This window comes from Polypterus senegalus, chromosome 12, assembly GCF_016835505.1.
Source record: "Polypterus senegalus isolate Bchr_013 chromosome 12, ASM1683550v1, whole genome shotgun sequence".
NCBI classification, from domain to species: domain Eukaryota; kingdom Metazoa; phylum Chordata; class Cladistia; order Polypteriformes; family Polypteridae; genus Polypterus; species Polypterus senegalus.
The window spans coordinates 164,229,386-164,255,456 of record NC_053165.1 but is presented as its reverse complement, the minus strand read 5'-3'; the positions used below and the strand labels follow the sequence as shown (position 1 = coordinate 164,255,456).

Genomic DNA, 26,071 nt, shown 5'->3' with positions numbered 1-26,071 from the left:
TTATATTTTAAGAACCTTTAAGTTTATTTTTAAAACTTCATCTTCTCTAAGCTTCCCTCTTGGAGAACTAACTGCGCCTCATATTCATTTTTTGACACTATTTCTTTGTGTTTTCAGTATATTTGACTCCTGAGTAGACAGTCTCATGTTCTGAAGAGCCCCTGATCACTGGATCCCTTACAGTCCCCTTGTCGGTCTTTTCCATGCTCTTCTCTTTGGAAAACTCAAGGCAGGCGTACTCCAGATTTTCATTTGGTCCTTCATGCTCCTTCATTTGATCTCTGATGGCCTGGCTGTTGACATACACCACAGTGTCCTCATCCATTGGTGGGATGCCCTGTCAGTGAAAAGAAGTGGGTCATTCTTGAGGGGTGATAGACACTTCATTCACAAATGCTTACTTTAATTAAAGTGGACTATTTAGACTTTGCATTGGAAGAAGGAACTTTCAAATCTTTGGACACATATAATGAATACACAGACACACACAAATTATATTCTTTGTCCTCTTTTAAGATTTTAGCTCGTGGATCAAAGTCTCTATGAACTCTGCACTGTTCAGTCCTGACCGATTTTACTCTTTTTTCTAAAAGCCTCCCCTTTAGCACCTACCCTGAGGTTTCTCCTCAAGAACACAGTACAACAAGACATCATCACAGCATACATTTTCTAATTTTTATTAAAATATTAGAAATTTCAGGCTGTTTAACACATTGACTGCTAAATACAAATTGACTCATGGCAGGTGGTCTATAGGTGGGCGCCATCTATGAGTTATCATATGGACTGTCTTCAGGGCTGTAGCACCAAATACAAGCATATAATAACAATACATTTCACGTATATAGCGCCTTTCCCATATTAATTGGTAACATTAAAAGCAGAGGACAAAGGGTGTCTGAAGTAATAATAAAAATCAGTGCGGCCTCACAGAGCAAAATGTTTGACTTTCAGTTCGGTTTTCGTATCTGACATATTTTTGATAACAATTGAATTTAAATATGTAAAACCACAGCCATCTGAATATCTCTCAACGATTAGTATTATGAGGTTGAAATGTAGACTGTGAGATTTCATAGCAGTGAATCGTGCCCAATCGGACTTGAGCACCCAGTCGGGTTATCGCACAGCTGGCCTGCACAAGTCCATTTTCTGTTCCATGCACCGACTGCTAGGTAACTCATTGATTTTTTTAAGGGAAGTTGTAGCAAGAAGGTTATTTTATGCCAATATAATCTGTGAAATGTATTTCAAAGACACGTAATTCAGCCAAAAGAGAGATGGACAAATGACAAGTGGAAGACGCAGCCTGAAGAGATGGACAGAAAACATGCGAAGGACACTCCAGCAGGCGGTTTTAAAAGTGCTGATGCCTGCTTGACCAATAAGGCCATAAATGATGAGAACAGTGGAAGGTGTTATTTGGGTTCAGTCCAGAAATAAACAGCCCATCCCCATATTTGTCAAGAATTTTATGAATATGTAAATATGGGAGCGGTTGTAATGACGGGGATCGATCACTAAGTCAGAAGAGCCTCCATGCCTTTCCCATTGACATTCCCACTGGATGGGACATCTGGCTGTCAGCATTCCTGTAGCTTTGGAGATCAGATCTCTGATGTTTGCATAAAGAGTAGTCGATGGCTCAGACCTCGTATACCTGGAGACCTCGTGAGGTCCTGTGCTCCTTCTCACTCACAGTAGCGTCTGGTGATGCTACCTCAGTGGGGTATCAAATCTCACCCCAGACTCTTTTCATGTGTACGTCTTGACTGATGAAACAAGCTGCCCACCTGCACTTGAACTTCTGAGTCCCTCGTTGTGTTTAAGAAGAGTTTGAAGACCCCCTTGTTCTGTGATATTCTGTCTAACTGATGGTGGGTTTGGTGGGTTCTTGTAACTAAGGAAGTCTAACTAGCTGACATTTATTTCCAAGCTCTTCACTTGTGCGGATTAATTTTGTGACTGTGACCTGTAACACCTGTTCCTAAACGCTCCCCAGACTGACGGTTACTCAGTTATGTTGACTTTTGGATACAAGATGTCTGCTTAACCAGTAGTTGTAATCGTACATAAGAGCGAGCACTGACGTGCACTATATTATGGTGGTGGGAACTTAGACAAATATAAATCATTTCTGGTGAATACGTGTGCACTTTATTTGACTGATAAAGAATTTACAACTAAAATTTTTGCTTGAATTTTTAATGTGAGTTCTAATATGAATTTAAAACAGTTGTCTCTTTTTCTGTAGGAGAGAGAAAACCCAACCCAAGCCAACTTAGATTTTCGTTTCGTGCTGTTCATTTGTTCTCCTTTTTCTGTTGTCATACATGTGCGTCCGAGGACTCTGTCACAGGTTCTGATGAGGTATGTAATAACGGGCCAGAGGGGACACTAATGCTGTCATCTCTTTCTATCCCTAAAGTGTCAAGAAGCGGTGAAGGCAATTAGCTCCTCCCCTTCCTGTCCCACCGACATAAAACCGAAGTGTCACAGAAGGAGATGTCATTGTTAGCCTGAACAAGCCACAAGACAGAGCTTTGTAAGTTAGACCCCTCAAATCTGTTTCAAATCCTCGTAGAAGGGGCACACCCCAGCGTGTCCTATTTGTATTCTTTTCTTTTCTATTTTTTTTTCTTCTCATCTTTGGATGAATAAATGGGACAACCCAGTTGGGGTCCCAAACTTTCTTGGCTGTCCAGGCCACACTGTTTAAGGTAAACTTCAGTACATCCTTCTATTATCCTTATTTTATGTAAAAAGTGCATTTTTTTATCATGGCCCATATTTTTTATTAAATAGTTTATCGCTATGTCCGAAATAGAAAAGCTGAGTGTCGATTTGTGTAGAAATTCACCAATTTATGAAATTCACTAAACAAATCTCTTCATGGTGTCAGTGGCCCATCTGGATCTCCATCATTGAGAACATACAGCCCTCGATGAAGACGTCACACACAAGTATTTCAATTCTTTTAAATATTACGATCGTTTAATAGACGCACACCTCTAATCAGTTCAGACCTGAGGCCGATGTTTTAGTGGTTTACATCATTTCAGTGGGAGGAATAGAAAGGTTTCTGATCAACTATGGAGGGCATCAGCTCTCTTATTTCATTATAAAAACTCTTTGTGATGGCCAACTCCTAATGGACCAACAGAAATGAGAAGGACAGATTCATCAGACTATGACAGCAAACTTCAATGCACATAAATTTGAAATATCTAAAGAAATAAAATGATTAACATTAAGTACGGAATGTATTGTGATGTAGAATAAGCACAGGGAATGACAACTGTTAACATTTATTCATTTAAAAAAGGCATTGAAACAAATTCGTGTGTACGGTGGATTCAGAAAGTCTTCAGACCCCTTTACTTTCTGCACACTTTACTTTGTTGCAGATTTCATTTTAAATGGCTGTGTGATTTCAGTCTTTGACTTTTGATGCAACTGCAAACTTTTCTGAAAACGTGTTATCACTTTGTCATTACGAGTTCGATTGTGGATTGCTATGCAAAAAGAGCAAATGAATCCATTTAAAATGAAATCTACAGCACGGTAAAGAGTGTAGAAAGTGAAGGGTCCGAATTGACGGTAAGATGTTACTAAACAGGCCAATCCTTTACATTTAATCACCTCGTCTTTCTTGGTGGTCTTCACGTCTGAGCCTCCTCCTGCTGTTCTATTGGATTGTCTTCTCCTAAATGAACACAGAATAACATTCACCGTATACAGTAAGTACAGTAGGTAATACAGAGTGAATATTTATAGCAACGCTGACAGAGACATCCTTTGTAAATCCACGCAGGTCGCGTGTCCCTGCTTTTAGGATATGTGCTTACTTGAGTTCTCCTTTGTTCTCGGACAGTAGGTTGTCTTTTTGTACTTTTGAAATAAAGGCTCACAGGTCTTGTTAATCATCCTGCTGTCTCTTTGTATGAGTTAAGAGTGGTAGGCACGGGTACTGCCATGGTGTGTTACGGGTCTCACCCTCAGGTTGTACTCTTATCGTAGTCAGTGTGTGTTCAGGAAATGTTGCCTTTAAGGGACTGTGGTCCATGAATTCACATTTAGTCTGCCCCTTTAAGACTTCCACCCACCGGGATGTGTAGGCCTGAAGTGCCAGACGGATGTTAATAGTGGACATCTGCTGAAGTAAATGGGATGATGGGTTATTTTCTTTTGTGAAATGTTGTTAGAAAGAAGAAGAAAGCTTAGTGTGAAGAAGTGCAGCGGAGGGAGTGGACACCTGCCCTCAAATCTCTACGGTAACCTCAGGAGGATTTTGGTGGTCTGACCCTGGAGATGGGCACCTCTGTACAGGACTATCGGTAGCACTAAATGGTCCAAGGATGCCCATCTTGACTTGATACTCAGACTGGACTGGACTGGAAAAAAAGAAACATTCTTCACACGTTTGGAAATTGGATTAAAAATTCAGCCGAGTGTTTAATGTCCACCAGGAACATTATATGGCGGGAATGTGACATATTAGGAATACAAATATTGGGAAAAATATCAAAGGAATGGGAAAAATAAAAACAACATCATAATCGTGACGCACATTTAATCAGCCTGACAGCAGCACCTCAGGCTCGTTTCAAGTTTTCCAGCCAGTGCTGTTTTGCAGTGACATTAGTTAACTTAGCGGTTTTCTTTACTATTTTTTATTTTTGTTAAATGTAGCTGTCTTTTGGATATTTTGGATTTAATAATTTAGAATTTGGACTTTTTGCTCCTGATTTTATTTGTGTATTTAGACCTTTTGAAGTTTTGTATTTTGTTATTTGTTTAAATTCTTTCATATTTTTGTTTTTTAGTTTTGTATTTTGGATATTATTGACTTGTGTTCCTTTTTTATTCATTAATTTATTTAATACATTTTAAATCTTTATTATAATTACATGCCATTGAGTTTCTGGCAGTTTACTTCTCCTTTCTTTTTGCATCACAGAGAATGTGGACAGAACAGCAAAAAGACATTTCACAAAGAGAAGGTGTACTGACCAAGGCCCTCTGCATGACACTGGGGGACATTAGCACCTGTCCATGGGACTGATGTCCTGGAAATGAACTCTTTGAGGTACCAAACAAAGGTGGAGGACAAGGTGAGGAAGTGAGACCACAGAGGGCTGATGTTAATAAGTGGCAGTGTGTGGCCCCTCGTCTGGGAAGCTGAGCTGAGTCTTTAAAGATGAAAGTGGACAGAAGTGAAAGGTGTGCCCTTAGACGGCAGCACAAGGTCTGTGAATGTGGTCTCCTTAAAGCAGACAGCATGAAGATCTTCTAACAGCTAGGAAGGGCTCAGGGGTGCAGGAGCTCCGGTGGATACATGTGGCCAAAGACATGAGAAGTGATTCTGTAACTTGTTCCAGACCCGATCCTGTCAGAAGATTTGAAAGCAACCACTTTTGAGGGATCAATAGAGACACGAAGGGAGACTTGGGTAAGGAAAAGAATCAAAGGTCACCATAAATATCCCCTCTGCAATGCTTGGGGTCTGGAGCCATCCTAGGATGGGGCATTGTAAGGCACATTCAGTGACACTGGGACAATTTTTAAAGATAATGTAAGATACGGTGCATATCCCAGTGTTAGTATGTGGTGTCCTGTCCCGAATTGCGTCCTGCATTGCAGCTGATGCTTCTGTAATATTCTTTTTGCTGAATGTGATTCTTAATTGGATTAATTGGGAGGGAATGTTGGCATCTTCTACAATAATCTAGACTTCCTTATTAAGACTGCTACCTCACAGTCCTAACATTCTGGAATATAATATAACATAACATAATAATTCTTTGCATTTATATAGCGCTTATCTCACTACTCAAAGCACTCAGCAATTGCAGGTTAAGGGCCTTTCTCAAGGGCCCAACAGAGCAGAGCCCCTTTTGACATTTACGAGATTCAAACCGGTAACCTTCCGATTGCCAGTGCAGATCCGTAGCCTCAGAGCCGCCTCTCCACCTTGGAATTGGATCCTGTGCCCGGCGTTTCTACAAGTGGAGTCTGTATGTTATTCCTGGATCTTTCTTGTACGTTTTTGCCTGGTATTCCTATTGCCTTCCCACATCCAAAAAGACGTGCAGGTCAGGTTGGTAATCAATTCAAATTGTCCCCATTGTGACTGTTGGTGTGCAGCTATGATGGCCCATGCAGGGTTGGTTCTTGTCTTGTGCTGCTGGGATAGGCGTCTGCAACCGCAACTTGTGGTTTGAAAGAGTGATCTTATTTACCTTCTACAGCTGTGACTGTACCAGATTTATATTTTGCTATAAGATATATTTTAGTACAACAAGAACGGTTTAACTTACCTTTTTATATAAAGGATCAGGCATAAGACGCCCAGCAAAGCTACAAGTCCAGAAGTAGCGGCTCCCAAAACTACAAAACAGATTTGGGGTTTTTTCTCCATATGTTCTGTATAAATAAAGAAGTGAACAATCTAATTAGTTAACTTAATGACTTTGGAGTGGTGGTTGATTTATAATCTTGGTCTAAATAACACTGTAAAAGTGGATAAATTCACAACTCCACACCATGCCCAGTGTTAGAGTTTAGCACATTACTGTAATAAAATAATTGAAAATCTGTGCAAAAGCTCCTAATCTGTAGTGAAGCAGTTAGCAGTTGAGTTTGGTTTTGCATTCAGTATCGCGGAATTGATGCTAAAATGAGTTTCACTCACCATTTTATGATTTTGAGGTGAAACTCAACTGAAAGAGTTTGTTTTATTTTAGGGTTTTAGGGTTTTTTGGGGTGGAAAACAGGGACTACAGGACAGGGGCAAAGCTATCGCTGACCACCTCTCCTGTCTTCCCATCGAAACAGAGGACGAGTCCCAGGATGGGCGATAACATCACTTCCTGTCCTCTCCTGGAGGACCAACCCCTCAACCTCAGGAACTACCTAAACAGAGGTACCCTTTTGGACGAGGCTCACCTAAAGAACAGAACATGAGCTTCTGGGGACCAGAGACGTCCTACTATCCCTACATTTTCATTGTTACGTTCAGTTTCCTTAATAAATGGGTCGCCTGGCTGTTCCCCAGCCCTTTGTCATATTCTGTCTGTCTCACTCCCTAAAGCTTTCTTGGCACTTCTGCCTTTCCTTGTATTTTATCCACAGCTGTGAAGCACTGGTGGTCATCAGCACACCAGTAACATCAGCTCTGTCCTGTGGCTCTTGTACAATCACCGCAGAGGAGTGCAGTAAGTTTATTAAACGTGACAAACTTACGACATGAAGATACACCACTGTGCACTTCCACGTTTTCTCTGCAGGACAGGGAGCTGCCCCTTCACCTTTACTGTCCTGTTTCTTGATTCACGGGGAGGATGAGGAGGAGGATACGTGAGCTTCAAGCACTGTGGAGGACTGAGTCTCGTCTCTGTCTCTGATACATGTTTCACATTGTGACTGGCAAAGTTGTCATCATAATTGGCAAAGTGGGTATCCTGTGTTTTCATCAGTTCATCTTCAATATTTTTTGTGTCTTTCCTGTGGAGTTTTATGGGCTTCTGTATTTGGAGTTTGGGGTATTTGACCCGAGGAGTCTCGTTCTTCTGTTTATTCCACAACGCTGTTTGGGTTTGTTATAAATTGGTTCATTATTCATTTTTTGTGTTTTTCTGCATCACTTTATAAGGTTGAGGACATGAGCCTTAGATTCTGAATCTTTTCATTATTGTTATTTTTTATTATTCAAGATTTACTTTTGTTGTTAGGGGTTATTTTGTACTATTTTCCCCCGCCATCTTGGTTATTTACAATCGTCACTATTTTGTCTCCCAATCATTAGGGCAGCTCTCGTGTTGTTAGGGGTGTGTCCCCAGAAGACGTGACTTGTGTTAATTACAGGACCCCTATGGCCATTTATGCCAGTGAAAACTGGAAGGCGTCAGCAAGTATCAACATGTAGACTGACATCTTCCAGCCGAATTCTCAGGATCGGAAACTACAATCACATCACCAACTGTGAAATAATGACCTCTGCAAACTCCACATAACCAGCGTTCACATAAGACTCCGACTGGCTGACCACGTCCTTCAAATGGAGAACCATCTGATCCCAAAGACAGCAATGACATGGGTATCTCCCAACCTCAAATGACCAAAAGGATGCCCATGGAACACTTGGAGAAGAATGAAGGTACAAGACCTGAAGGTGCTAACATCAGTTGGGATGAAGCCAAGACATTTTGCCAAAGACCAGAAACACTGGGGAGATGCTTGTTGATCGATATGCTATGTAGCATGGGAGGCTCTAAGTCTAGTTCATTTTCCTTCAAAGAAAGCCTTGTACTGCTAGCTTGCTATCATTACAAGATGACGCCATTTTAGACTGATTGCACTGGTCATTACTAAAGCAATCTATCCCATAATCACCCGGGAAGTGACAGGACCTCAGAGATCTGGTTAAAGTCAGTGTTGGTGTGCAAGTCTTTGACTTCTGAATTTTTTCCCGGTTAAAGAATTTACCGTATATACTCGCGTATAAGTCGGGTCTTGAAACCTGAAAAATCGATCATAAAATCAGACCCCGACTTATATACCCGTTCAAAAATGCCACCTCCAAAAATTGCTTCCTCCGAACTCACACTAGTTTCTCAGACACATCGAATTCTATTGCAGTTCCCAATTTCTTTTGCTACTTCAATGACGTTTCATTTAAAACCAACTTCATATTTTCTTCTGATCGAATGCTCAATCATAGGTAAGTTATGCTGTTACGATAAAGGTGTGTGAGGGTGTGAGATACAAAAACACAAAACACTGCAAACATCGCTTCGGAATTGTTCGGGTATTACCGTGTTGCACGTAGGCACAATACATAGAAAAAAAGGCCGAGTGCTCTGTGGTTGCTCTCTCAGGTGGGCGTTAGCATATCGTAATCTCATGGACCAATACCGTGAGTTTTCCGCATTCGACTTATACGACTGACATTTTAAAATTATACGGTGTAATCAAGCCCCGACTTATTTGCGGGAGAACTTAAATGTTACTTTTACCAGAAAGAATTTCAGTTTTTGGGTTTGGCTTGACCTTATTTTGGAATTGATCTTGGCTCGATTCAACGTCTAAGTCTCATTTACTGATCCTTTTCATTAAAATCCCACTGCCACTACCTGAGACAGTATGTTGTACTGCCAGAACAACTATAACAGAAGTCTCACGGCTCAACAAAGTGTCACACACGAGGATTTAATACAAGAAGATGCTTCCAGATGTGAAATGTGGCCACAAAACACACAGTTTGGCCAAATAATTTGCAAAGCAAAAATTTCACTGCAAATTTAATTTCGTGTGAATTGCTTGTTTTTCACTACTGACACCAGACCAGACATATAATTCAGTTCGGTAGACTGTGACACATTCTGTACTCACTGATCACTTCCAGAGAGACCACTGTAGAGTTCTGTTTTCCAAGCGAGTTCCTCGCCTCGCAGTAATACCCCCCACTGTCAATAGGGGTCACTGCCTCGATGATCAATTCCTGCTGAGATGCCATCAGTGAGCCTGCAGTTCCATTCATTTTAAACCAGGAGTAGTTGGCTGTTGGATTGGCACTGGAGTTACAGGTGAGGGCTGCCCAGTCTCCTTCCATTATCTGATTTGTCAGATTTAAAATTGCTGTGGTGTTAAAAGGGGGAACTGGAAAAAAAAAATGAATGGCTGTTCTCAGTATTTCAAAGATCTGAATTAGTTTTTACATGGTAATGACAATAGCAGAGGAAAGTTGTAAACATGTCTGTCATTGGTACCCTAAAAAACACGACTGACAGAAAAGGAAGAATAAACCAAATACAATGTCACCGTCTTCACCGTGCCCTTTGTCTCACATGTGCATCGGAGGACCTCCTCACAGGCTCTGTCACAGTATGTAATATTCTTGGTGGGATGAAAGGGGGTGCTATCGTTAACACTGTCATCTCCTTCTATCCCCAAAGTGCTGAGGAACCCCCCAATTTGGGCAACTGACTCCGCCCTTTCTGGTGCAGCCACTATAAAACCCCTGGCCCCCCTGGAAGGAGGCGTTATTTCTGGTTTGATTGAACCGCAGGACGGACCTCCGCTATTGTTCTGACCTTGGCTAATCAGCCCAATGATTTTGCCTTTTTGTGTTTTGTATCGCGCGTTACGGGAGAATTATGCCAAAGAGAGTTAATTTCTGTTTATTTCTTTTGTGTCCTCTGCGGTTATTAAATGGGATGACCCGGTTGGTGCCTCAGATTTTCTTGCTCCTTCCTGCACCCAGCCACCCTCTGGCCACAGATTTGTTTAACTTAAATTGATGAATGAAGCCATTTGTATTTAAGAATAACAGGCACTGATCTTTGCACCAATGCTGGTGATGCTCTCGTTTGCAAGAGACACCTGAAGAGGACAAAAGAGCTGCCAAAGTGGACCGGGAGATGAAATCATTTTTGGAAGTGATGCCCTGGGAAGTCCAAGAACAATTTACAGAACCCATGAAGGCAATTTGCCTAACTACTGTACATCCGCAAACTTCTTCTTTCCTGTGACCAATAAGTTATGACTTAAATGTACTGTACTTAAGCATTCTTTCCTTCCTGTTGTGTAAATAATTTGTTGTGCTTTTAGATTAACATGATTACATAATTTACATCTTAAGAGAAAAAAAACTAGAGACGGCAAGAGATTACAAAGGTTAAGTGCGTGAATCAAAGCTTTTAGGCCGAGACACCCATCACCAGGATAGCCTGCCAATCATAAGTGTGGAATATCTCAAGGTCTGAGACTACATGTCAACGATGATCCCGTCTGGGAGACCAAAAAAGAACGTCAGAGGCAAAGATACATCAGAGAGTAAGATATCCGTTCATCTGGATGTCGTAGATCACAAGTCATGCTTCGCTTCCAGTGCTGAATCTAAAAGCCGCCTAGGGCAGCGTACATTTTAGAGATTGCAGCTAATTTTCAGTATGTTTTCTGGGACGATGCACTGTATGTCCAGACTTAGCAGTATTTTCATCTACTGCTATTATTCGGTTTTAATAAACGTGCTTTGCTTTTAAATGTTATACTTTGTTTTTGTATCATAAATTAAATACAAGGGCACCTAGTATGAAGAGACTGCCTTTCTCTGTCTCACAGGGATTAGCAGGCCAAGGTAGATTGATTTCAATGTGGGAGCAGAAGTGTTACGAGTAGCTCAGGATCAACCGAGACCACAAAGAGACACATCTGAGATGGCAAAATGCTGTTAAAAAGAACGTGAAAAGACGAGAACTTTGAGAAATGGAACGTCTTGCTTACTCTGCATCACCATTCTTGGTGCATTTACTTCAATTCTGCTAACACATGTAAGCCGCTGTCTACCATAATAGCCTCACAGACGCCCCAAATGGGTGAACATCACAGTGATTGGTTGGCAGGAGGTTTTAATCAAGTCATTCTTGGAGTTCATGGTCTCGGTTAGGTCTACGTTTGCTGTGCCCACCTTTATGTGTCTAGGGAATTTTCAGAGACCACGGTAGCCTTAGGTGATCTGAGGGCAGCCGAAGCTTGTGAGTCGCTAGGTGGAATATTGAGGAGTGACAGGCTGTGTAGGCCTCGCTCATGGTAGTGCAGGTGGGGACAGAAGTGTCCGATGTAAAAGTAGACCCAATAACGGGACTGGTGAGTGTTCCCCTTACCACCATAATACAAGTTAGTGATAATAAATCAAGGGAGAGGCTGAACCTCCAAACAACAGGAAAAGTCAGAAATAGCAGGGAAACACAAGTGCCAAAAATGAAAGGCAAATTGCACTAAAAAAATGTCTTCATCCAAATTAAAAGCCTTTCCCTAACACAATTATCAACCAGAAGATATCTTCAGTTTTTATGCTAATTTTGTCGTTTAGACTGTCCTCAGCACCTTCTTATACTTCTACTTCTTTACAAAGATCAGAAAGTAGATGTCATATTTTAGCCAGGGTGTGTCCCAAGGCTTATGTTCATTTTCCTTTTTTGTGTTTCCTTTGTTTCTTTTAAGCATGAAGAAGGGGCCTGAGTTGCCTCGAAAGCTTGCATATTGTAATCTTTGTAGTTAGCCAATAAAAGGGGTCATTTTGCTTGGCTCTTTTCTTTTAAGGTGTTAGTTATCCTGTGTTTGTTTGTGGATTTTTGTAATTATTATTCAATGTAAGCGGCTTATGCTGATCTAACATGGAGAAGGCAAAGAGAGAGTGCGGTACGACCGCTAACTTTTATTCAGTTTATTTCCCTAGAATGAGATGTTTTCCTGCGTCTACGGAGGCACCCCATTCTGTTCTTAACCGTATAGAAATGAAGCCTCCACATGAAGTTGGCATTCACTTTCAGGCAAATCTCGGAGGAGTATGGAGCCTCACGCCCCTGAGTACGCTCTTTACCTAATGGTGTTACTCTGGCCCTTATTGAGCAGGATGGTGCTTACTTTCATTACTTTCATCGCCCTTTGTACATTCAAACTAAATGGAAGCCCACTGCAGGACCCTAACCCTGTTTCTGATTTTCTTCCACATGTATATAAAAATTAACACACAACATGTATTCGCAAACATGGCAAATCATTTTTTCCTACTTACAGTGCACATCCAGAACTTCTACTGGTGAAGTCTTCGTCCCATACCAGTTCTGTGCCTTGCAGTAATACCTCCCGCTGTCACTAGGGGTCACTGCTCTGAAAGTCAGATTCTGTTCTGATGCCATCAGTGAGACGTTGGCTCCATTCACTTTGAACCAGGAGTAGTTGGCAGCTGGATTGGCACTGGAAGCACAGGTGAGGCTAACTTGGGCACCTTCTACTATGTCGCCTGTAGGACTTAATATGGCATTGGTGTTGTTGGGCATAACTGCAAAAGAAAATGTTTGAGTTTTCTGATAAATAAACTTTCTGTTGAAGTACATGTGATATACGCAGTTGATAATTCTGAGACCTAAGGAATAAAGACAATGTTTTTATGATTTGAAAGTGAAACGGATTGTCCTTGATACAGTTAATGGGGCATAAGGAGCGCAGTCCGTCCTGTGGCACTCGACCTGAAAACGTGAAAAGTTATCTCTGCTGATCTTGCAGGAGGACCTCAGGATGGATGATGTGTTATTGCTAATGGCAGAAGAAAAAGTAGAACTTTGTAATAAACCATGAACTCTGTATCTTGCAGTTCTTTTTATTAATAATTTGTGCAGATCATTGTGGTGTTAGTGAGTGGCGATTTGCTGTACGTTCTCCTGACAGGCAAGTAGAGTTCAGTTGAGCTCCATACACCTGACAGTACCCTTGACCTTCAAAGTGCTCCCCATCTCTGACGAGAGCACACAGGTAACATCAGCCGTTCTTCTGCTGAAGGTCCACACTTTTAAAGGAAGTTGGTGGCTATTCCTTTGTTTGGTTAAAATGGGCACACCCAGAGAATTGTTTTTTAGTACATAAAATCATTCATCCATCCATCCATTATCCAACCCGCTATATCCTAAGTACAGGGTCACGGGGATCTGCTGGAGCCAATCCCAGCCAACACGGGGTGCAAGGCAGGAAACAAACCCCGGGCAGGGCACCAGCCCACCGCAGACATAAAATCATCTTTCTGAATTTATTTAGTGAATTTCATAAAGTAAAGATCAAAGGTTTCTACAAGTAATTGACTTGTGGCCCCTCAGCAAAGCATCGCTCTCATGTAGATTTGGGCCCAGGAGACGCACTTGTCCTGTCTGCAGTGTCACTAGGGGTCACTGTTGTGACCATTTTATAGTCTGCCCAGTGAGTGTCATTCATTTTAAACTGGGCCAGGTTAGCCACCACATTTGCATTACAGACCTAGAAATTGGTAATTTGGTGGCTTTCTCTTTTGTCACTTGAAATGACTAAATGAGATCAGTTCTGTTCTAAAGTAAAATTAGAAATGTCCACAAACGTTGTCTAAATGCAGTGCTTTTGAATGATCTCTGCTGTAACACTCTGTTTTAACCCACATGGACAATTTTAACAATGCATGTTTACGTACAGCGGACATCCAGAGTTGTTACACTTGAGTTGTCCTCTCCATATTGGTTTTGGGCCTGACAGTAATACCTCCCGCTGTCACCAGGGGTCACTGCTGTTAAAGTCAGAATCTGACCAGATCCAGTCGGTGAGATGGCAGCTCCATTCGCTCTAAACCAGGTGTAGTTGGCAGCTGGGTTGGCACTGGAGTTGCAGATGAGGGCTACTTGGTCACCATCCCTTACGTCTCCAGTGGGATTTAATCTGGCCGTGGTGTTTGTGGGGGGAACTAGAAGAGACAAGCACAGATTATTTCATTCTTTCTGCAGGTCATTTGGATAGATACCATGATAAAGATTCCTTAATAAATGAATCATGTATTAAGTTCAAGTCCATGATGCCTGCCTACAGAGCAGTCAGTGGGTCAGCACCTGTGTGTATGGAGACCCTTGTAAGGTCCTGTGCTCCTCCTCGCACCCTCAGGTCTTCTGATGAATGGCATCTAGTGATGTGTCATTATGTCTCAGTCAGGACTCCTGACTGTTGGGACCAGCAGCCCACCGTTCACTCGAATGAATATACTCGAGCTCATAAATTAGAGTGTCGAAAACTGGAGCGCAGATAGAGAACAACAAAGCTACATGTCTTTCAAATTGCATGGACAGAGAGTGTAAATAAATATAAAAAGGCCCTCTTTAAAGCTCGCTCAGAATACTATTCTACATTAATAGATAGCAATAATAAAAATCCTAGGGTACTTTTTAGAGCAGTGGCTAAATTAACAAATGGGAATTCAGATCAACAGTGCAAAATACCAACAGATATTAGCAGTACAGACTTTATGAACTTCTTCAATGAGAAAATTAAAAATATAAGATCCCAGATCTCAGCATCACAGTACAAACCAAATACTAGCTTAGCAGACCCTGTCGCACATTGCATTCAGCACTTTAATAATTTTAATCCTGTAACTCACCAGGAAGTCTTAACTTTAATTACTAAAATGAAGCCCACTACTTGTTCCCTAGATCCAGTGCCAACAAAACTAGTAAAAGTGCAATGGATGTTCTTGCAGCCCTATTCTAACCATTATCAATAGTTCATTACTGCATGGCACGTACCTGATGCACTAAAAGTGTCAGTCATTAAACCTTTACTTAAAAAGTCAGACCTAGACCCACACATACTAAATAACTATAGGCCTATTTCAAATTTACCATTTCTCTCTAAAATACTAGAGAAAGTAGTCGCCAGTCAGCTTCAGTCACACCTTACGCATTACAATTTATTTGAGAAATTCCAGTCTGGCTTTCGCACTGGTCATAGTACAGAAACGGCACTAACACGGGTTGTAAATGACATTCTGATATCCTCTGATGAAGGAAATTCCACTGTAATTATGTTGTTGGACTTAAGTGCAGCATTTGACACCATTGACCATTCTATTTTACTGCACAGGCTAGAAAACGATGTTGGGCTTACAGGCCCGTGCTCGCTTGGTTCAGTTCTTATTTATCAAATCGATTCCAGTATGTACAGAAATGTGCTGACAGTACTCCATCATTATACACAGAAGTTTAGTATGGTGTCCGCAGGGCTCAGTACTGGACCTTTACTGTTTTCACTTTACATGCTTCCACTGGGATCTCTCATTAGGAAACATAATGTTAATTTTCACTGTATGCAGATGACACCCAGTTATACCTTTCATTTAAATCAAATGAAGTTTCTCCGATGTTGTCTTTAATTAGTTGTGTTAGTGAATTAAAGGAATGGATGAATGAGAACTACTTGTCTTTAAATACAGATAAAACAGAGATGTTAATTGTTGGAGGGAATGACGCTGATCACAGCAATATTTTGTCGTCATTTAACTCAGTTGGAATCCCAATTAATTTTACTGAATCAGCCCGCAATCTAGGAGTTATCTTTGACTCTAGCATGTCATTTAAAGCACATATTACAAAGTCGTCCAAAACATGTTTTTCCATCTTAAAAATGTTAGGAAATTAAGGCGCTTTCTAAATAAACAGGATTGTGAGAAATTAATTCATGCATTTATCTCTAGTAGGATTGACTACTGCAATGCGGTGTTCACTGGCTGTTCAAACTGTTCTCTATACAGCCTCCAGTTAATCCAAAATGCGCTGCAAGAATTATTACAAGAACAAGAAAATATGAACACATAACCCCAGTTCTTAAATCTTTACACTGGCTCCCAGTTAAGTTCAGGGCAGATTTCAAAATCCTCCTTTTAACATATAAAGCATTAAATGGCCAAGGTCCGCTTACTTGTCTGAACTTATCATGACTTACAAACCTGAGCGCATTAAGATCTCAAGATGCCGGTCTGCTTAGGATTCCAAGGATTAATAAAATAACAGTGGGAGGTCGAGCTTTTAGTTACAGGGCCCCTAAACTGTGGAATGGTCTTCCTGCTTCCATAAGAGATGCCCCTTCAGTCTCAGCCTTTAAATCCCGGCTGAAGACTCACTACTTCAGTTTAGCATATCCTGACTAGAGCTGCTGATTAACTGTACAGACTGCATCTCTGTTGTTAGTCATTAGCACTAAAACATAAGTAACATGATAATTATATTTGAATACTAACCCTCACCTATTCTGTTTCTTTTCTCGGTACCCAAATGTGGCAATTGGTGCCACGGCCCACCTGCCAAGTTGTTTGCCTGCCTATGGTAAAGTCATCCCTGATGGAGGATCACAGGAATCATGGGAAAGAGGGTCCTTTCATCGGAGCAACGTTTCAGCCGTGGCATGGCCAAATGGGGAGGCAGCTAGATGGATGAGGTCTCCAGGACTCTAAAAATATCCAAACCTAATTATGTCATATCATCTACTGTTAAACCGTACTTCTAAAATTTTTATTATTATGCTGTCTTAAGGAATTGTTCTGTTCTGTATATTGTATTGTATTGACCCCCTACTTTTGACACCCACTGCACGCCCAACCTACCTGGAAAGGGGTCTCTCTTGAACTGCCTTTCCGAGGTTTCTTCCATTTTTCCCTACAAGGTTTTTATTGGGAGTTTTTCCTTGTCTTCTCAGAGAGTCAAGGCTGGGGGGCCGTCAAGAGGCAGGGCCTGTTAAAGCCCATTGCGGCACTTCCTGTGTGATTTTGGGCTATACAAAAATAAATTGTATTGTATTGTATTGTATTGTACTTGGAATTCTGACTCCTTCTGTGTGTTTAAGAAACATAAAGACTTGTGGTGTGTGGTGAATTTCTGTCTACCTGAAATGAGCTCTTAGAGTTTATAAATCTGAGAGTTGTAATTCGCGTCTATTTTGTTCTGAGCTCTTCACTAGTGCTGTTCAATTCTGTCACCTTCTCCTGTCACATTTACTACCACAGAAATCCTCTGACTGTTGTTTACTCGACTATGGTGACTTCTTTTGTAAGCCGCTTTGCATAAAAGCAAATACACGGAAATGTAAAAGTACTCCAAGAAAGTGTAACACATGAACCACAGCTACTAGGACGTGGTGGAGTATGCGATGTGACATGCGATGGCCAGCACAGGCCAATTGAAAAGCCAAGCTGAAGGGCCTTCTTATTTATTAAGTTACTGATGCATGCTAATAAATTAAAGTTTGAGAACAGACCTACATGTATAATCCAAATACTGCTAAAAAAATGAAATAAAACAAAGTGAAAAGCTATTATATCAAGCCAGTGAATCTTATTATCTTCACTGTAAGATTTATTGACTTATAAATGCGGTGTTTAAGAGCGTTTGGCTTATCTGAACAGAGTTTGTCAAGTCAGTTACGCTTAACCTCAAATGAAGGCAAAACAACATCCTGCGTCAGTTTTTCTTTTTCAAATTTTCACAGATGCATTTTTGGCAGAATAACATTTATGAATTACATTTAAATGTACACAGACTGATGGATTATTGCTGTTATAATGTGTTTTTCTACCCACACCTTTTAATCAAGAGTACACCAAATTGAATTGTACGTACACAGCACATCGACAATGGCAGCGCTTGAGTTCTCTGCTCCATACTGGTTTTGTGCCATGCAGTAATACCTCCCACTGTCGCTAGGGGTCACTGCTTTAATGGTCCAGTTCTGCTCAGATCCCACCATAGAGACAGCAGTGCCGCTCACTTCAAACCAGGTGTAGGTGGCTGCCGGGTTGGCATTGGCATTGCAGGTGAGGGTCAAAGACGATCCCATCAGGATTTTGTCAGATGTTTTAATTGACGTGTCCTTTGGAAAATCTAAAAAACAAAAAGAAAAGAGAAAGTACAATAAATGCCATCAACTGTCAGTCATTCTCTTGACCTACAGAATTGTCTTCAATAATTCTCGTCAGAGTTTACGTCCCACCAGAGGCGAATGTGAATGAACTGTGACAATGTTTGGCAAGTGTCTCGCATGCACGTCAGAGGGTCATCCTCTAATACCTCCCCAAGCCAAGAGGGGACGCTGCCATTAACGGTCCTAACTTTTTTTCTCCTGCTGTGCTGAGAAGCTGCAAGGTGACGGCAATCGACTCTGCCCTTCCAGCTCTCGGACCATAAAGGTGCCGCCTGGTGGGCTAGCAGATGCCATTGCCTTCTCATTCCAATAGGGTCCCACTTTGGCTTTCCAGCTTGAGTGGTTTCTGTGTGTGGTTCACAAGGTCCTTTTGTGGAGAAATTAGCAGAATCTTTCTGGAATAAAAAGGACGTTTTCTTCTAATGTTTAAAAAGTGGACCTTTAAAAAGAAGTTTTATTTTATTTCTATGCTGAAATACCCTGTTATGTTAAATGTAACTTGTCATGTTACTAGGCTATGGAAAATTTACTTGATCTACTAATGATTTGGTGTTTGCTTAAGAATTACATGAATATTGGGCATAATTAGTTTAAGTGGAAAGTGTAATAAGCTCTGCTATAAGCTATTGTAAGTTGTGCGTGGGGTTTCAAAAGAAGTTTCTAGGCTGTGCATGCATGCTGGGCTGTTGGCTCTCATTTATGATGTAAAGAATGTGACAAAATGCAGCGGATTTTGAAAACTTTGGATGATAGCACAAGAGCGTCCCTAAGTTTCATAAACATACCTTACTCTAACCTCCTGACACTAAACCTGCCAGAATCTTAACTAGGAAAAGAAAATCCAAGCACATCACCCCAGTACTGATGTCACTGCACTGGTTACCTGTGCCATTTTGAATTGACTTTAAAATCCTGCTGATGGTTTATAAAGCCTTCAATAATCTGCTCCATCCTGCCTTTCACCTTACACTCCAAATTGTAACCTTAGATCTTCAGATGAGGGTTTTGAGTTAAACTTAAACAAAGTGGTGAGGCGGGTGGCCTTCTGCTGTTATACATCTAAAATCTGGAATGTGGAATATGAGTTTACCGATCGAAATTCACCAGGCTAATACGGTGGAGCACATTAAAAAACTGCGAAAAACTCATTATTGTAACATGGCTTTCTCATAGCTTCATTTTAGTGTAGCCCTGATATTCTGTGTATGCATTGAATTATTGTTTTTGTCATGGCTCCACAATCCTACTAACCTCTACTTTCTCTGCTGTTCTTTTTCTATTTTCTGTGGTGCTGATCTGCGTCATCACCACCTGATCAAAGCACCGTGCAGTCCTTACATTGATGGTTTGAAGGCCAGAGGTCCACATGACTGTCATTATTTCACATGAAGTCTGAAAACCATGAGCACTGATTGAGATCATTGATGTTAGGGGAGCTGGGTGGTCTCAGAACCCCTGCAGATTTTTTTCCAACCCTCTGGAGTTTTTGTTTTTTCTGTCTGCCCTGGCCATCAGACCTTAACTTTTATTCTTTGCCTAATTGTATTTATTTTTTTCTATTTTTTTCTTTTTTCGTCCTGTAAAGCACTTGGAGCTCCCTCATTTGTATGAAGACATGCTCTAGAAATAAATATTGTTGTTGTTGTTGCCAGATCAGTAAAAGAGCTCAAGAGAGAAGAAATAAGGAGGGAAATCTCCTGCCAAGAATAATCTGTAACAATAATAATAATAATCTGTAACAAATACGACAGTCTTCCTCCTGCCTGTTCTTTGTGCTCTTTCTAATTGACCGCAGTTAGAGAAGTAAAAGGAAAGGAGAAGTGCAGAACTACATGAGAGCATGGCAAGAGTACGAGATTAGAGACATTTTGTTAAGATCTACATAATAAAGAGAATCAAAGGCAAAGGGTCACCGTAGCACCCCACCATGACAAAACATGGGATCAAGTAGGGTTTGGCTCTTGTGAGAGAGAGTGTGTGTGTGTGTCCTGTATCATTAAGATGTCCTCTAGCCCTGTGTCCACAGCTGACAGTATGGCCTCTGTCAGCCCTACAATGGACAGTGTGGACTCTAGTGGGCCTCAAGCAGAACAATATCCAAAAGTAAGAGACAAGAGAGAAAATGGTGGTTCTAATAGTGAATGAAAGGTTCAGAAAGATTAATGTAGAAGTATAAATACTAAAGGGTGATAAGATATGAGGAAAGGAATAACAACACCCCATACAAACCACAGCATTCACTCAATTTCCTCACCCTCTTGTCTCCACAAACCATCGCTCTCATCCAAACTGACCTTCTCCCCCAGTCAGTCAAGCTCTTGCCAACTCCAAAATCCCAAAGCAAATGAAGGAAGACCATGACCACCTGTAGGAACTGTACTGGAAGTACTTCCAGATTCCTGTATTACCTCACAAATCCCTGGTGCCATATTGGTAAAGCTCCCTCTGGAGGCACCAAGTATTCTTGCACTTTTAACACACCTCAGACATACCCTGGCGAGAAGCAGACTGGATGATCTCCGTATTAGCTGTGTGAAGCTACACATACTGCCCCTCAGAAAGACATTAGGGGATTACTCCTTGTTTGGTTCCAAATCTTAATAGACCCTGCACCTTGATGACAATATCCCCTGGTGTTCATGACAGGTATTGCTGCTTATATATCTCTCACAACATGTAATTCAACACACACACACCCCCACACATGATCTTACACCAGATGCTCAGTGTTACACTCGCCACTGCGCTTCTGTTTTCAGACCCCACCGGGTACCACGCTATGCAGGTGATGTTCTTCTGGTGGTCACGATATGAGGCTGTGAAGGTCAGGAGGGATAACACAGAACGACTCCCATTTATTCCGGTGAGTACAGTCCAGAGCACCGTCCCATTCAGAGTTTCACTCCACATCAGAGATGGAGGCTGGTTGGGACAGGGCAATGGAGCAGTGCAGTTCAGACTGGTTATAGTCCCCTCCATCACTGGATCTCTTGGAATCAGCAGTGGTCTGTTTGGAGAGCCTGCAAGACAAACCTTTCTTTAGCAGAGCACCTCAAAGGCGTCATTCATACAATACAATACAATACAATTTATTTTTATACAGCTCAAAATCAAGCAAGAAGTGCTGCAATTGGCTTTAACATATAACATAACATATCACATTCATACATAACATATTCATATAAACTGCAGACATTATAACAGCACAAAAGAAGGACAAAGCATTCAGACAAAGCATTCCTTAGTGTAAAGGAGATTGATTTGTATAATTTCAGTATTAATTCCTCTGCTGAGCTATCACAGGTTTAATAACTCTGGCGACATCTGTGGGCACCACGTTCAGTGTGTTGACCCTCTAGACACACAGCCTGGTGTGCTGACATTCCTGTATTTACTTTCTCGTATACATAGTATGGAGAAATTATGGGAATCCTGAAAAAATTCTACCACTGGATTGAGATGAATCTTGACATTTTAGGCATTCCCAAGTCAGAAAATATCATTTTTGAAATGATGTCAGTCTGTGTGTAAAACACTTTGGCCTCGGCCTCAATGAAATTTTGTGCACCTGCTTTATAGCAAATATAAGGAATCCTATCAGATTTGGGCCACTTTGGGCAGCCAGAAGTGGTACTTTAACTAAATACTTTCGCAAATTTTCAAATAAACTTGGTTATAATTACAGATAGGTGGTTCAAATTTTGAATAGATATTTATGATAATAAGCAAAAAGATATGAAATTTGAGAAAACTTACTCAACCAGAAGTAGTATTTTATTTAATCAACCATTTGAATTTTTTGCATCATGGAAATATAAATGTGTAGATGATATTATAAACTGTATTCAATATAACACATAGCCTTTCAATAACTATTATTATTTTATTTTAATTTCTACATCATCAGTTTAACAATAACGTGTAAACATTGAACATGCTATGTAAATATAAAGATGTAATGGGAACAATAAGCTGCTATGTCCCGTTTTGTTCTTGGTAATAAATTTAATTTTATGATTTTTTCTTTTATTTCTGCCATTAATTTATAATTAAATGTAGCAAAATGCAGTTTTACCGATAGCAATTTAATGCAACAAGCATTATATAATATAAACACTTTTTCTATGTTTTTAGGTGACAATAACTCTTTTTACTTTTCTTGTAATCTCGGTACTGCACGTGTAATTATGAAGAAATTCCACCACTGTTTTCAACCTCCCTAAGTGTGAAAATATCGTTTTAATACAAAGTTTGATTATAAATAGAGATAAATGATTGTGTATTAATTTTATCAATTAGTTATGATGAGAGATGATATTTGAGAAATATTGCGCAACTGGAAGTGCTTCTGATAACCTTTTCCTCCATCTCAGTATACGAGAACGCCGAGGGGAGCGCACTCCCGATTGTTTGAATCGCATGCAGTGAAATTCACAGAGATTGTCTTCCTAATTTATAACATAATCAACAATACGGTAAGAAATGTTACTCCCGCTCACACTACAGTAAGGCATAAAGGCAAATTGAATTTGGTGGAATTTAGAATCTCCTCTAAACTAAGGAATATTAATAAAAAAAACACCCTTACTATTTTGTAAAATTTCACGTCTTTATTTTATTACTGATGTGGTTGATTCATAAGTGTACTGAACATTTTGTGACATTTGTCAATCGACTGTGTCACGGTTAACATCTTCAGGGTCAGACCTTCCACAGCCCTTACCTGTAATGTTGATTTGCACTCCATCAGTGAAGCTGTATTTGAAGGACTTTCCTTGATTTAAGTAAGTGTCTTCAATCCTAAAGTAAAACACTCCCTGATTGTCAGGTCCGATCCCATCCAGCAATGTGGTGCAGTTCCTTAGTTTCAGGTCACCAAGAATGGTGACCTTAAGGCCACTCCAATTATTTAGTGACTGATTCCCCTTGAATACATCCACCCTGGACCAGTAATGGTTAATTCTCCAGATGCCCATTGGATCAGAGCCCTCTTGAGGAGAAGTGAAGCTGCAAGGGATCACCAGACAGGAGCCAGTCAGAGCCTGAATGTTTGAAGGCATTGTGGCGTAGAACTTCTGACCACATGAACCTGGACATCAAGAAAGAGAACATTAGAGTGAAACATTACCATAACTATTAATGAATTAGACTTGTGGCCACTCGGGGGCGTCACAGGCCCAGACCTCAGTCACAACTAGACCAAGCACAAACAAACAAAATACCTTCTCATAGGTATTTCAGTCACAGATCGTCATCATCATCGTCCTCCTCCTCCTCCTCCTCTCCTGACTCCAGCTCCCTGAATGAGGTGGACCAGTATCCTTATATGCTAGACCCAGGGTTACTTCTCGTGCCACAGTATTGCACCCAAAGTCAACAGATGTCCCTCCTAAGAACAGGGAAGCTTCTCCAAGGCTACTCCCCCTGATGGCACCCACAGAAACCAGCAGGGCCGTCCACAGGAACTACAGTTCCCATACAGCCCAGCAGATGTCTGAATTGGAACACCATGACAGGAGTACTGCCACCCATATGTCTCCAAGTGGTCATCCGCTTTGATAGTCTCCTGCCTAGGCAATGAAGCTGCATCCAACCTGGACGTGATGCCAGTCCATCCATGTCTTTCATAGACTTTAGAGATGGATTGAAATGTAAATGTTTCTGATAAAGATGGAAGGTACTCCTGCATTGGCAGCCATTAAGTCACTCAATATTCAATGTGTCACTGTCTCTTGTGTATTTAATAAGCTTTGCACTTATACATAACATGTTTATAAAATACTAGCTGTCCCCCACATGATAATGAAACAGGACAAATTTAAAAAATTTCAAAAATGTAATTCTGGCCACGTGGAAGGTAGGTGCACTTCAACATCAAATGCTGGCAATGTGTCTGATGGTGTTCAGCTCTGATGGGAAGGCGTCCCCCTCGTGGGGAGTAAAGCACATGGCGGTGATATCTCTGGCAATTAGCAGGCACCCTCTAAAACACACGTGATCTCTCTCTCAAAAACGTCAAACGTTACTCCTTAACAATCTCTAGATGATAATGTCTGCTGAACAAACAGGTATCGCTAGCTAAGTGGAGTCAGGGTGCACTCCAACACGTGGCGAGAGCTAGAGTGACTCGAACGGAGGCTGGCACGTGAGTGAGGAGGTCCCCAACCAATCCCAATTGGCCTGGCCCACAAGGTCTCTCTCAGATTTGTACAAAAAAGCGGTACTGCAGGCAAACTCTGATACTTAGTATGATGAGAGAAGTTGAGAGAGGGATGTTGTCCACCCCGCCATGCGATGGCACACTCACGCACACACTGGCACTCCTCCATACTGGACCAATGCAGTGTCCCCAGTAATGTGGATTTCATGTCCTTGTACTTGTTGAGTCTCATTAGCAATGCCGATGCAATTTTGCTTTCCTCTTATGAGCCTCATAACTCGACTATCACAAACTTATTAAGGCCCTCGAATGCCTCCCACTGATCAACAGATCCCCGATATAATAATTAATGTCCTATTAAACATGTTTCAAAGTGATACTTACATTGGAAAAGGCTGAGCAAGAAAATCAGAATTCCAAAAGTAGACATCTTAGTGATGTAAAAAGTGCTGCGTCTGAAAAATTACAAGGAAGGAAAGTCCATTAAAAATGTACAACGCAGTGGACAGGCTGAACAACTAAACATGCAACTTTGTGAGCAGATCTGGCAGTCTTTAACATCTCTTTATATACGTAAATAAATACAAATATAACTGTAATTGTAGTAGCAGGTCATGTCACTTGAAGAAATTCTCTGAGGATTCTGTACTAACGGTGTGTATTGACAAGGGGGATGAGATGAGGAGAAGAGTCGGGTGGAGCACTTGTGGAGAAATGTCTGCAACTTAACATCAGCAAAACCACAGAAATGCCACATCGAAGAGCCCCTACGCCTGGCAGTGGTGGTGCATTGTTACAAGTATTTGGGGTTTCACGCCCATGACACACTGGACTGGTCTTGTAACATAGAGAAACTGGAAAAGAAAGGACAGAGCAGAACACTGTGATCCTTTAGTGTGGGAAGTGACATCCTTGACATCGTCTACAACTTTGTGATGGTCAGTGTGGTGTGCTGGTCCGGTGACATCACTTCAAGAGAGGCTCACCGAATCAACAAGCTAATTAAAAGGGCAGGATCAGTTATGGGACACACTCTGGACCCTCGCAGCAAAGGAGAGAATGAAGACAAAAACTGAGTGCCATTATGAACAATGTGCCACATTGACTCAGCAACACTGAGGACAAGCCTGACACATGAACCAGCAGAGGTCCAGTTATTTGTATGAAGTGACAAGAGTAGTGGTTAAAGGACACGTTCCCATGGCCCACCAGTACTAAGGATTGATGGGTCAGCCATGTGTGTGCCCAACTGCCCCTGTCATGTTTGCCAGCTGTAAGAAGGTCTGTGATCCAATGGCAGATTGAACTGGCTGAGCTCTGGGATGGTTGTATTGAAAGCAGAGCTAAAGTCCACTGTAAAGATTCTCACATTTGTCCCTGGCTTATCAAGGTGCTGGTAGAGAAAACTCAGACCTCAATTCACTGCATCATCCACAGACTGGTGGGGTATACAAACTGAAAAGGGGCCCGGGGGTCTTTTGTAGTATTCTTGAGGTAATTCAGAATAAGGCGTTCAAAGGGCTCCATTAACACAGAGGTTAAAGCTACTGGTCTGTAGTCACCTGTCACCTTCGATATCTTTGCTACTCGAATGATGATGGGGGTCTTAAAGCGGGTAAGAACAGTACAGAGATCCAGAGATTGGTT

General features: G+C 41.2%; 1 protein-coding gene across 1 annotated transcript; it reads right to left on the bottom strand.

Moving 5' to 3' along the window:
* Positions 1 to 25,319, bottom strand: LOC120540129 (myelin-associated glycoprotein-like). The gene is made up of 10 exons (XM_039770624.1): positions 24,809 to 25,319; positions 22,988 to 23,353; positions 20,979 to 21,284; positions 17,964 to 18,224; positions 14,000 to 14,266; positions 12,581 to 12,847; positions 9,394 to 9,660; positions 6,321 to 6,426; positions 3,643 to 3,706; positions 1 to 337 (listed from the first exon to the last, which is right to left on the bottom strand). The coding sequence occupies exons 1-10, from the start codon at positions 24,852 to 24,854 to the stop codon at positions 98 to 100; spliced, it is 2,190 nt and encodes a 729-aa protein (XP_039626558.1). The 5' UTR covers positions 24,855 to 25,319; the 3' UTR covers positions 1 to 97.
* Positions 25,320 to 26,071: the final 752 nt, after the last annotated feature.

Coding starts and splice junctions, on each gene's coding strand:
- LOC120540129 (XM_039770624.1), bottom strand. CDS start 24,854: ATGTCTACTTTTGGAATTCTGATTTTCTTGCTCAGCCTTTTCCAAT. Junction 18,225..20,978: donor TGTAACACTGAGCATCTGGT/GTAAGATCATGT, acceptor TTTGTTTTTTAG/ATTTTCCAAAGGACACGTCA. Junction 14,267..17,963: donor TGCCATTGTCGATGTGCTGT/GTACGTACAATT, acceptor TGTCTCTTCTAG/TTCCCCCCACAAACACCACG.